At 30.4% G+C, this 13,649-nt stretch overlaps 1 protein-coding gene and 2 long non-coding RNA genes across 3 annotated transcripts; 2 read left to right on the top strand and 1 right to left on the bottom strand.

Moving 5' to 3' along the window:
* Positions 1-4,867: 4,867 nt before the first annotated feature.
* Positions 4,868-7,351, top strand: LOC145938206 (uncharacterized). Its single transcript, XR_014425690.1, has 4 exons — positions 4,868-4,957; positions 6,256-6,501; positions 6,837-6,968; positions 7,233-7,351. It is a non-coding gene; the product is annotated as an uncharacterized LOC145938206 (long non-coding RNA).
* LOC145938199 (uncharacterized) lies at positions 7,269-8,292 on the bottom strand. The gene is made up of 2 exons (XR_014425688.1): positions 8,006-8,292; positions 7,269-7,497 (listed from the first exon to the last, which is right to left on the bottom strand). It is a non-coding gene; the product is annotated as an uncharacterized LOC145938199 (long non-coding RNA).
* A 1,953-nt stretch (positions 8,293-10,245) lies between these two features.
* LOC145938191 (uncharacterized) lies at positions 10,246-13,230 on the top strand. The gene is made up of 6 exons (XM_083041650.1): positions 10,246-10,334; positions 10,534-10,640; positions 10,741-10,912; positions 10,976-11,153; positions 11,333-11,584; positions 13,003-13,230. Exons 2-6 carry the CDS (start codon positions 10,537-10,539, stop codon positions 13,050-13,052), a joined length of 756 nt encoding a protein of 251 aa, XP_082897776.1. The 5' UTR covers positions 10,246-10,334; positions 10,534-10,536; the 3' UTR covers positions 13,053-13,230.
* The last annotated feature ends 419 nt before the right edge of the window (positions 13,231-13,649 follow it).

Raw genomic sequence — 13,649 nt, 5'->3', positions numbered from 1 at the left:
CACATACAATAACAATTTGGAAAATATTTTTTTTATAAAAAAAAACAGTATTTATTACCTTAAATTTTTTAAATAAAACCATTCTTTTCTTACATACATTTATTCCTCGTTATTCAACATATTCGGCATAAAAAGTTATATGGTAAGCTGACCAAAAAGTGAATAGTTTACGAGATATTTTATACATTAATATTATATACTTTAATTTAACATAATCTTGCATAAACTATAAAATATATTAATATTATTTTTTAATTTGACAATCTTTCATAAACTATAAAATAGCGTAAAATATTTATTTTTCGATAATCTTATCTCAATACTTTAATTTACAAAATAATGACAGGAATCAATTAGTTAAAAAAACATAGGTGTTTTAAAAAAGAGATATGTAACTGCTAGTTGCAATTTACATACATTTACATAAACTTTTCTTTGAAAAAAAATTATGAATTTTCTTTACACAAATTAATTTTTCTGATTATTTTGCGCGTAAAAATATTAAGCAAGATTATCGAAAAATGAATATTTCATAAGATAATTCATAGTATACATAAGAGATTATGTTTCAAATTGAAATATAAAATATTTTGTAAACTATTCACTTTTTAGTCGTTCTATTTTTATAACTTTTTACACCAATATAACGAGAAATTAAGTTATTAAAAAAATCGAATAGTACTATTTAAAAAGTTTAAAATGACATTTATTATTTTATAAAAAAAATTTGTTTCCAAATTTGTTTAAAAATTTTTTTATTGTGTATAATAGCTTGTATAAAACAGATTAATTTTCATTATATAAACTTTTTCAAATTATCGAAAACGTCATAAAAACCGTGCAAACAGTTACAATGAATACCCTGTATATACATATATACATTATACATATATGTATGTATGGAATGTATATACATACACAGGATACTTAAGATCAGCCACCCGAATAATTTCTACAATTTTTAAAAAATGCTTAAAATAAAATGATCGAAAAAGATATGTTGCGGAATTGAATATTTTTTTCCAAGGAGGTGTTTAGGAGATTTGAAGGTCATCTTTATTTTTTAAATGAAACCATGCATCTTTGAACACCTACGATTGAAATCTTTTCCAAAACAATTTCAATAATCATAGATATTAAAAATAACAGAAAAAAATTAAAAAAAGAAAATTTATGAATGCTTTTCCGAAACAAAATATTTGCGGTTTTATTAATTAAATCAAACAGAAATGTTATTTATTTGATGTATGATCGCGTGATCTATGTTACTTTATTTAAGCTGCAAAAGTTAGTCACTAAGAATATAAAGGCTCGCTATATATCAAATATAAATAGGTAATAGATAGGCTATTCGAGCCGTACGCGGATGTCGATGCGTCTTGGCGGTGTACCAAGCAAAATTTGTGCCCCGTGCACAATTAGTTAAATTCCAACGAAAAATTAATTTTCGTTGGAATCGACGCACCGACATCCGCGTACGGCTCGAATAGCCTATCTATTACCTATTTATAAAAGTTAATCAATTGAAACTACAGATGTTGAAAATGGTAACCGTACATAGATCCGTCTAATTGTAAGTCGATCACCATTTTAAACATCTGTAGTTTAAATGATTGACTAACCTTTGTAGCTTAAATGAATAAGTAATAGATCACAGTATATCAAACATAAATAATAACATTTCAATTTGATTCAATTAATAAAACCGCGAATATTCTGTTTTGAAAAAATTCATAAATTATTTTTAAAAATTTTTTCATATCCATAAACATCCATGACCTTGAAAATGTCTTGGAAAAAGTATTTATATATATATAATCGTAGGTGATCAAAAATACAAAATTCTATTTAAAAAAATAAGGATGATCTTCAAATCTCCTAAGCATTTCCATCTGGGAAAAAAATGTTCATCTCCACAAAATATCCCTCTCGATACCACACAATTCTTTTATTTCAAACGTATCTTCCTATCTTCTAAACTGAAGGAGTTATTCGTACGGCCGAGTCTTAATTTAAAAAGGAAAATATTATTATGAATGCAAAAACAAAATCAAATTTTATTCTTATAAAATATATTAAATAAAATTTTATATATATATATATATATATATATATATTTTCTTTTTTACCTGATTTCTAATATGGAAGCATTTGTTAATTTTCTCGTGATCCGAGATGTTGCAAAATAACTTCAAAGAATGTTGACCTGTAATAAAATAATACAATTAATCTGTAAGATTACTTATAAAAATAAAAAATAAATTTTTTAAATAATATAATACAATATTAAAATAATACAATATAATATTAAAATTTCTGTTTTTGGAACCATATTATAAGACTATATTATTATTAACCATGTTAAAAGAAATCAAATTTTATTATAAAATATACATAATATGATATATACATATATATTAATATATGTACAGGGTGTATCAGAGCGACCGTAACAGCAGTTTTTTGAGGAAACTAAGCATTTTAGAGAAAAATGTTTCATACAAAAGTTGTAGAGCTTAAAATAACCTATTTAATGATCATATCAGTTTGACCTTGAATAGCACCGTCAAGGTCACATAAAAAATACTTTGAATTTGTAAAACGGAAACCCCCATTTTTTATTGCATATTCTTGTAGCTTACCTCGAGAGCTTTCCAAAATACTATAATAAAGTGTTTTTTTTCTTAAGTACTTTTTGAGTTATAAGGTTTTGAAGTTAACAATTTTTTGATATAAAATGTAAAATATCTTGTAAAATATTTATTTTTCGATTATCTTACCTTAATACTTTTATGCACAGAATAATGAAACCAATCAACTGGTGTAAAGAAAACAGATAATTGTTTGGGGTTTCCGTTTTACAAATTCAAAGTATTTTTTATGTGACCTTGAGGGTGAAAACCCATGCAGCGGAATAGCAGAACGCGGAACCAGCGGATCGCCAATCACCGAGTTATTCCGATAGAACCCTTCGTCGAGCTCTATGAGAATAATTCCGTGATTGGCGATCCGCTGGTTCCGCGTTCTGTTATTCCGCTGCATGGGTTTTCACTCTGACGGTGCTATTCAAAGTCAAACTGATATGATCATTAAATAGGTTATTTTAAGCTACAACTTTTGTATGAAACATTTTTCTCTAAAATGCTTAATTTCCTCAAAAAACTGCTGTTACGGTCGCTCTGATACACCTTGTATATATGGTACATATATTATATTATTATTACTTACCGTATCTTTCGAAGGATGCACTCTGAACTAATAAGTCTGTATTGCACTGTCAACTTTCGCGATGTCAAATGTCAAATAGCCCTTCCGGCTTTCCAGGCTTATCTGTAAAAATAAATTAAAATTATATAAAATTATATGTATGTAAATAAATTTTAATATATACATATATATAATATATATATATATATATAATTAAATGTAATTAAGTCGCAAATAAAAATAAATTGAAAGTAAATAAGTTAAAAATAAATCGGTTATGTCATTAATATGACAGAATTTAAATAGCGTTATATGGTGTATATATATATATATATATATATATATATATATATTGTTACGTCCCCCGGACGCCTCTTGCGATATCTCAAGAGATATCTCACTCGCACAAGCACTCTCACTCGCGCGCGAAATAAATCAAGACACGGTTAAGCACAGAATGTTATTTAATGAAGTGACGACCCTTTGAGATGCAGAAGAAGAAATACAATAAATCGGAAAAATAGTCTGAGGTCTCGTAACACGTCAAATCGGTTTGACAGCTAGACCAAGACTCAAGATGGAGCCGGAAAACAAACGAAAGTCGGAGGTTGTTTATCAACAACCCCCTTGACGACGATCCTCCGGAAACGTATACGGGCTAATCCCGAGGATGAGGATGCAGATCCGAGGGGGCGCAACAATATATATACATATATCACATTTCTCATCATATCGTATCATATAACGCATAAATCATGAAAATAGAAAAAAATTAACAAAAATTAAAATTTAAAATAATCATAAACATATTCGTATTATAATGCGTATCATATAAATCACAATAAACTAATAAATCAAAATTAAAGGAAAACTACAAGTTAAACAGTCTTGAGTATTTGCATCAATCTTAAAGGAAAACTAAAAGTTAAACAATCTTGAGTATTTGCATCAATCAGATAATGTTCATATAAATCACAAGAAACTAAAAAATAAAATCACAAAAAAACTAAATTATAAACAAAAATAAATAAAAATATGAAATAAAACTAAAAAAAAGAAAATAATTCTGATTATTCTGAATCACTATCGACTTTAAAATTTTCTTTATCATTTAATATTCTTTCAATAAATCACACTTTACTTTTTCTATCTCTAATATTTCGTCATGTCTTTTCTCTTTTGATCTTATTTTATTTATTGCAGTTGTCTTTTTTATCTCCAATTCTTTTTCGCGCATTTCGATAGAATATTTTCTTAATTTTAAAGCTTCTTTTTTAGTTTTTAATATATTTTCATAGCGCTCTTCGCGCCTTTTTTCTTCTTTCTGCATATATTCTAAACAAGAGTTCTCAAATTTATTTTTTAATTGTGAACCTGAAAAGCTAATTAAATCATTACATGAATTATTAGTCACAATACTAGCTGAGGTATTAGTTGAAGTACTAGGTAAAGTACTAGTTGAAGTAGTAGTTGAAGTATTAGCTAAACTACTAGCTGAAGTATTAGGTGAAATCTTAACTGGAATATAATTTAAATTTTTAGTTTTTTGTTTTTTTGATGTGTGTGATTGAATTTCCATTGTAGTATTTGATTTCTTTTTTTAGGGTAAATTGCTTGACATTGTGTAAGAGGTTTCAGCAGCTTTCTTGGATCCAAATATATTTTCCATTTCATTGAAGAATTCAAAAGACATAGTACCTCTTCCAGATTTTAAATTATTGTCGACACATTTTTTATACTTCGTCATAAGGTAATTCATTCTCCATCTAACTTGATCGCTTGACATCTAGTAAATAACAAAAAATATAAGTAATCTAACATTCTCATAATTCTTATTATTAGTCTGGATCCACAATAGGTAATTTAAGCTTTAAGCCTTAAGAAATTGACCAATCGCAGTCAAGTATGAGGAGAATATTCGATTGTGATTAGTCAATTTCTTAAGGCTTAGAGCTTAAATCTATTGTGCACCCAGACTTAGTAATAATAAAATAAATATTTATATAGAATTTACTTTAATATTAAAATCTTGTAAACCTCTCGAAATTTCAATCCAAATTTTTGTTTTCTTTCTTGGATTGTCTAACATATTAACATTTGCTTCATATAACGATAAAAATGCAAGTGTTTTATTTTTAGTCCATACTGCATCTGAAATAAGAAAAACGCATTAATTAAAATTATTTTAAAATAATGAAAATTAATTATATGAAATTATTTTTAAAATTTAATATATACCTTGTTTTTTTAATGTTTGGTATTACCTTTGGTATTATTATTATCTTCATTTTCACTTTGAGACAAGCTTTTTTGAGATGTCAAAATATTATAATTTTTGTTTTGATTTTGATTTTGATCTAGAGAATATTGACTTTCTTCAGATGATAAAATATCATTTACTATCAAAAAACAACATTAAATCAATTAAAATATTATTGGCTTATATATATAGCTAAAAATATCTAATAATATATATTAATAATAATAATAATAAAAATATATAATTATTTAAACATATATATAAATTATTTAAACACATAAAATTAATTTATGCATAATATTTTATACTGTAGTATTTTTTACACGTGAGTGTATGTGTAAAAAGACTTACTATCATCGGGTTCAGTATATAAAAAATTTTTGTACATATAAACTTCTTTTCCAAAAAAACAATTGTGATCAGAAGCATCATTTAATAAAGCAATTGTGTCGTTACAATAGAGGCACGTCAATTCTGAGAAAAAATATAAGAATATGTAACAAATATTTATATTGAAAATAAATAATAAAATATTTTTATTGCTTTGATTTTATATTGTTTAATATCTTACCACTGTTTTCTTCTGGAATAAAATCCATATTAAATAATAATAAACTGAATAGCTAATTTATATTATTTATTAATATCAAATTTCTTCGTTTAATAACCTCTTCTTATAAATTATTTGGGTTATGTTCAAAGACAGTGTGACCACAATTTGAATATTACATATGAGATTTTTCACAAATGTTGGTAACATTGGGACATTTTACACGCTCGTACCACAGAGAAACCTGAGAGCGGCCACCGCGATTTAGCGGACGCGTGTACTGATGCGCCCCCTGACAAAGTGGACATGAACTACGTCGTAACGCTCGGTAAAAAATATAGAATATGGTTCGAATCCGTGATATGGGTTATATCCGAACTACTCGGATAAGAACCGAGTTGAGAACCCAACAAATGAGTCAGACAAGGACCAACAATCCATCTCATGCACTCGTCCGATAGATAGAAGATTGATTAGAAGTTGAGTAAGTATTAATTAATTAATATTATACATTTATAGTTACGTGTGTGTGTGTGTGTGTGTGTGTGTGGGTGTGCGTGTGTGCGTGCGTGCGTGCGTATGTGAAGAATATATATATATTATTTATTCCAGCAAACACAAAGTAAAAATAACATCAATATGTTATACTTACTCAATTGACAATTTAATTGCAATGTATGTGCAAATGCAACATGCCTTGTACGTAATAAAACATATTGTATTAAATGTTATGTTACTGTCATTTTGTGTTTGCTGGGATATATGTACATAGAAAACATTAAATATTAGCACAAACGTAGTAATGTTTTTTTATTACAGAATGGACAAAAAAGAAGCAAAGAGAAAGTTAGAAGAACTGATAGAAAGAGAGGAAAAACTAAAAAAAAAAAAGAAAGACTTGGAAGAACTGTTAAAGGATTACAGTGGTGATGATGAGGGAGATGAAGAAAGGTATTGTTTTGTTATATGTATAATTATATATATATATATTTAAAATATTATTTGTATATTGAAGTAAAACACACACACACACACACACATATATATATATATACATATATATATAATAATATTTATATATCTTTTTATTTTTTTATTCGATTATTTAATAAAAACATAGAATTGTAAATCCTTTTTTGTGCGCGCGAATATGTATAAATAATATGTAACACACAAATACATTTTACATTAAAATTTTTTTTTTTTTTTTTTTAGATCCATTGCTGATGAAATTCAACAGCAGCAACATCTTCTTCTTCTTCTTCTGTATTGGCTGCTTGAGCTATTTATGCTCATACACCATTTTAAGACACGGTATTTAATTAGAAAGTATATGAAGTCAGTAGTACTTTATATAATGATCTTCGATTGTTTGACAAACCAGTGCAGTCTTTTATAGATTCTTGGATTGTTGGAAAAAGCCAAGTCAGGAATATCCAGGTCAATGATTGGTTCTATAAGACGTATTGAGGAGATGAGTCTGTTGGAAAATTCAATATAATTAGGGCAGTCAAAAAAGACGTGATTCAAATCCTGAAAAGGATGTCCACAAGGACATTCAGGAGAGGCAACAATATTCTTTTCCCACAAATGACCATTAATAGCAACATGATGTGATCTGAGTCTGGAAATCAGAACAATAGTCGAGCGCGTGAGATCAGTACTGAGACAATTATACCATGGAGGAGAAAGCACCGACTTGATTAAATTAAAATATCTAGCGCCTTTGTATTGACTTTGGGACAAAAGAACACTAACAGCATCCTCCTTAGCCAAAAACTTGAATCTAGAGTACAAATTAGTATAATGACATCTACAGATAAGGAGAGGATCAGGAAGGTGCAAAGACTCCTTAGCCAGCAGGTCTGCCCGTTCATTACCAACAATACCCCTATGACTGGGTATCCAGATTATATTGACATCAATGTTATCTACTTTACATTTATATAACAAATCTCTAACTTTCATAATAATCGTATGAGTGTTACCCGCCAATCTAGGGTTCCGCAAACTAGAGAGAACGCTTAAAGAATCCGAGAAAATTGTTGCTTTAGCAATGCAATGATCTGGTTCCATAATGATGTTAATAGCATGAAGGATGGCATAAGCCTCCGCCTCGAATATAGAACAGAAATCGTTTATGCGGGTTTTACATTCCAATCCGATATCCGGGGAGAAGATAGCATAGCCAACCCTACTCACAGAGTCCTCTCTCGAACCATCGGTATAGAAGGAAACTCCACCCATACTACCCATCAAATAATTCTCAAAAGAGTCCGGGATGTTTGATTCCCGGTGAAGCTCAAAGCCGAGCTCAGTATCAATGCTAGGTTTAAAATGACAAATATCGTAAGAAAAACTCAAATATCCCGGAAGGTGGAACTCCTCCATCTGAGAATAGAGCTGAATATTTTCGAGATAAGTCCTCACCAAAGGACCAAAAACAGCTCCGTCAACCTCAGGCAGATTAGAGATCCGTTCTATGGTTCTTTTTAAAGGGTGAGATGCACGAGCCATAATCTTGCAAAGAAGCTTTCTCGTAAGAAATTGCCATCTTGAAGATAATGGGTGCTCACCATTAATGTCCAGCAAAACATTAGTTGGAGTAGTACACATCATACTCAAAACAACCCTTAAAGCGGCATATTGAAGTCTACAGGCTCTAGTGTATATTATCGAGTCAATAGGATGAAAAACCTGACATCCCCAGTCCAGGACCGGACGAATGAATCCCTTATAAACATTAAGGAGAGTACCAGGATGAGCCCCCCATCTAATTCCAGAAATAGCTTTCAAGATGTTAATTCTGGGAATAACCCTACTTCTCAATTGGCTAATATGAGCCCTCCAATTTAGTTCAGGATCCAAATAAACCCCCAAATATCGCACAGCCCATGAAAAAGGAACAACCTCACCTCCTATCCTGATGTCAAACCGACCATGCCCGATCAACAGACGAGTGTTTCTAGATTTCAATGTAGAAAAGACCGTACAACAAGATTTGGCAGGAGACACACTCAGTCCAAGCATTTTCAGAAGAGGGTTCAGTTTATCCAGAGCGAGGTTCAGTTGATCTCTAATGTTTTCCACCACAGAATTCGAGCAATAAATAGCTATGTCATCGGCATAAGAAAGAATTTTAACTGAATTAGGCAAACATGAATTAATAATAGATATGTACATATTAAATAGAATAGGACTAAGAATAGATCCTTGAGGGAGACCCCTCGATGTCAGTCTTCTCTGCAATGCAACGCCGTTAGCAAATCCAATAAGATGACGACAAGAGATGGTATCCTTAATAAACTTCAGAACCTTACAAGGAAGACCAAATTTCCTCAATAAGATAAACAAAGCGTCAGGAATAACATTATCAAAAGCCCCAATCAAATCAACAAAAACTACACCTGTAAGTTCCTTTCGTTGATTGGCCTGATGAATATCAGTAATAAGAATTGATATGTTATCCATACAGGACAGACCTCTTCTGAATCCGTACTGAAACTCCTGTATTATGTGGTTATTCTCAGCCCACCATTCAAGTCTTTTATGAATAAGTTTTTCAAATAATTTATGAAGATTATTAGCAAGTGATATCGGTCTTAGAGCACCCTTATTCCCAGGTTTAGGAATGAATATAGTGTAATACTCACTCCATTGCCTAGGATATATACCTTTATTATAAAACATGTTGAAGATTTTCAAAATCAATAAATGAGTATCCGAAGGTAGCTTTTTTATAATCTTATTCGATATAAGATCTGGACCTGGTGATGACTTAGCCTTTAGAGAAGAAACAGCTTCTTCATATTCCACGATAGAAAAGGGAACCAACATAAAAGATACATTGGATCTTGTGCCATTAAAAGGCAAGTCAATAAGCGCGTCTTCATCCATCTGTGAGAAGGGTTGATTCAATGGAGGAACCAACCTATCAAATGCAGCCACAAACTCCACCTCCGATACCGCAATACTACTGGACCTACCGCTTTTCCTATTAGAGAAAGCCCTAATGTATGACCATACTCTAGAAATAGGTGTATTAATGTTAATAGAAGAACAAAAATTCCTAAAAGATTCCCTCTTTTTCCTAGAAAAAGCTTTAGATGACGCCTTACAAATATCAGAGTATTTTTGAAAATTCGAAAAAGATGGACATCTCTTGAATTCTCTAAAGATTCGATTTTTATTGTGTATTATATCTTTACATTAACAGCAGCAACATGATGTTGAAGCCATAGATATAGGAATATAGAGATGGAGCGTCAGCTTAATACTTAGACAAGGGGAGGAAGCCACTGCGGGAGGGGCGACGAGGTAAACATATGCCACGTTTTTATTGGATATTATTCTACGCATGCGTCGTAGTATACGTCAGTGTCAGTATATATGCAAAATCCGCGAAGAGGTTAAATGTACAAAGTACAAAGCAAATAGTGTCGGAATCTCATCTGGGTAAATGAAATAAAAATTATTTATATAATTATAATTATTTATATATTATTTATTTCATTAGACAATGGTCCAATGTTGTGTACAATCTTGCAAAAACAGATCGGATATGAGTGGTTGGAAAAGATTGATAAATTCCGGAATAAAGAAAAAAAAAGTTTCATTCCATAGGTAGTAAATTTATACATATACTAAAAATAATGCTAAATTAGAATGTTTTATTATGATAAATCTAATTCTTAACGATATATAATTGTATATAATTGTATAGGTTTCCAAAAGATCCGATAGCACGTAATCGTTGGCTACAGATCTTAAATCTGGATGCATCGTTAATTTCTAATAGAGCATATTTATGTTCAAATCATTTTAAGGAAAAAGATTTTAATAAAAGATGTGCAAATGCTACACTTCTACCTAATAGTTTACCAAAAGGGATAGAGGTATGAGCAACAATAAATATTTTAATATAAAAATGGCTTTCTCTTTTTCTTTTTCCTATTTAGATTTTTCAGAAAGAACATGAAACAGAGATATTATCCGTTTCGAATGAGAAAACTGTGGAAATAGAAACAGATTTATCCGACAATAATGTTTGTAAGATACAAAAAGAAGAAAACGCACCAAGGCCAAGAACACCAGAACAAAACAATACATCATTATTAATTACAGATGGTTTTACAAGTGAGACAGAATTATTATGATCTTTATATCATGATATAATTTTGAGAAGGCATGAATAAGTTCAATTATTTTAAGAAAATATAATTATGTTTAATTATATATATAAGAGAGAATACAATTTTAATTATAATTTCTAAAAATCTCCTATATCGAGATATTAATATAATTTTTATATTTAGCAGTACCTTCAACGTCAACTGCAGACAAAACAACTATGATGTCACCTACAAAAATATTTAACTCTCCTGAGAAATGCCGGTTGAGGAAAGCAATTGCAAATTTAAAGAAGAATTATAGAAGTAAAATTCGAAGTTTACAACAAAATTTGCGTAGGAAAACTTGCGAAGTAGCAACATTAAAAAGTGTTTTGAATCATATAAGGGAGAAGAATATGCTAAATAATGAGCAAGCTGATGTTCTACAAACATTGGGTGAGTCAAAGAGTGGTGACATTTTTCAACAACTAATGAAAAGAAAGTGTGTGCCTAAAAAGTATGATGAAAAGTTACGCTGCTTTGCCGTAACACTGCATTTCTATTCTCCACGTGCCTATGAATATGTTCGCTCTATGTTTTATTCTCGCTTGCCGCATGTAAAAACTATTTCTAAATGGTATACGAGCCATTATACAAAAATATTTAAAAGTAAGATTGCATTATATAGCATTAAATTCTATAAATAAAAGTAACAATAAGCGTCAAATATATAATAAACTGGTATTATTTCAAGGTATGTAAACGCGTGCAATAAATATATAATATAATTATTATATAATTAATATTATGTATAAGGTAGGAAATTTGTTTATACATATTTTTCTATATAATAAATTATACTTGTGTATAAAATCATATGAATAATTTATTTCATTCACTTACAATTAGACATTTTTTACTATTTGCTTTGTACACTATTAACCTCTTCGCGGATTTTGCACATATACTGACACTGACGTATACTACGACGCATGCGTAGAATAATATCCAATAAAAACGTGGCATATGTTTACCTCGTCGTCCCTCCCGCAGTGGCTTCCCCCCCTTGAGCTGACGCTCCATCTCTATATTCCTATATCTATGGTTGAAGCAGGTGGTTCCCGACCACAGCATCGGGCTGGTGTAAAGCGTGCCGAACGCGATGCGAGGTATGCTTATAAAATTTTGGATTAAATTTCGTATTTTATCAATAGAAAATAGAATTCAAGCGTTTTTCACATTTGTTACATTCGCGGTCCGACCCCGCGATATATCGAAGCGCGCCGCGACTCGCACATTCACACTCGCGTCAGGAAATAATAAGATAAATTAAGAAAAAAGCTCAAATTGAACTTTAATTAACAACAAAAATTATATTTATTTTTATTATATATATTATTTCCCGGCGCGAGTGTATGCTGCGAGTCGCGGCGCGCTTAGATATATCGCGGAGTCGGACCGCGGATGTAACAATATAAGTATATACATATATATTAATATTAATATATGAAAATGTGTGTAATTGTGTGTGTGTGTGTGTGTGTGTGTGTGTGTGTGTGTGTGTGTGTGTGTGTGTGTGTGTGTGTGTGTGTGTGTGTGTGTGTGTGTGTGTGTGTGTGTGTGTGTGTGTGTGTGTGTGTGTGTGTGTGTGTGTGTGTGTGTGTGTGTGTGTGTGTGTGTGTGTGTGTGTGTGTGTGTGTGTGTGTGTGTGTGTGTGTGTGTGTGTGTGTGTGTGTGTGTGTGTGTGTGTGTGTGTGTGTGTGTGTGTGTGTGTGTGTGTGTGTGTGTGTGTGTGTGTGTGTGTGTGTGTAAATATATAATATAATGATATCTTTTATCAAGCTATAATATATATATTTCTCTCTGTTTTATAGATATAAATGGTCTGCGCGTAGGAAACAAAAAGAAACGCGAGACCAAATAGAGGAAGAAGGAAATAGCAGAGAAAGAAGAGGAATGGAAAGCAGAGGAGGAAGAGGAATGGGTGGCAGAGGAGGAAGAGGAATGGGAGGCAGAGGAGGAAGAGGAATGAGAAGAGGAGGAGTACAAAGAGAAAGAGGCCGCGGAACCCCAATCGTTTTTAACTATAATTTTAATTACTAAATTTTATTTTTTATCAATATTAAACATACATAATAATACATATATTATACATATATTATATAATACATATATTATAGTTGTTTTATTTTATAAATATTTTCGCATTCCTGATTTATCCCACTATCAATATGTCGATTACTTCGGATATAAATGATATTTGAGAAAACAAAAAGTAATTACATATAGATACAATTAATTTTTTTATTAAGGAATACATACAATTTATTAGAAATATTTCAAAAATGTCATATATTAATGTGGATTAGCTATGGAAAATGTTATGTAATAGAATAATGATCCTGAATCGCATCAGAGCAATGAAGAAATTTTTTTAACAAATTCTAATAACATTCCGAAAAACTCGATCTGTATTATTTTAAAAACAAGCTATTACAATGCTATGAAAGTAAAATCATAT

This window comes from Prenolepis imparis, unplaced genomic scaffold, assembly GCF_030444845.1.
Source record: "Prenolepis imparis isolate NDT839.2.m4 unplaced genomic scaffold, iyPreImpa1.0 SCAF_1, whole genome shotgun sequence".
Classification (NCBI taxonomy): Eukaryota; Metazoa; Arthropoda; class Insecta; order Hymenoptera; family Formicidae; genus Prenolepis; species Prenolepis imparis.
Note: the sequence above shows the minus strand (reverse complement) of the source record. Positions and strands in the feature narration are given on the sequence as shown.

Excerpts from the sequence above, each read along its gene's own strand:
- LOC145938191 (XM_083041650.1), top strand. The coding sequence starts at position 10,537 with ATGGTCCAATGTTGTGTACAATCTTGCAAAAACAGATCGGATATGAGT. Across the intron at positions 10,641-10,740 it reads AAAAAAGTTTCATTCCATAG|GTTTCCAAAAGATCCGATAG; the intron begins GTAGTAAATTTA and ends ATAATTGTATAG. Across the intron at positions 11,154-11,332 it reads AATTACAGATGGTTTTACAA|CAGTACCTTCAACGTCAACT; the intron begins GTGAGACAGAAT and ends TTTTATATTTAG.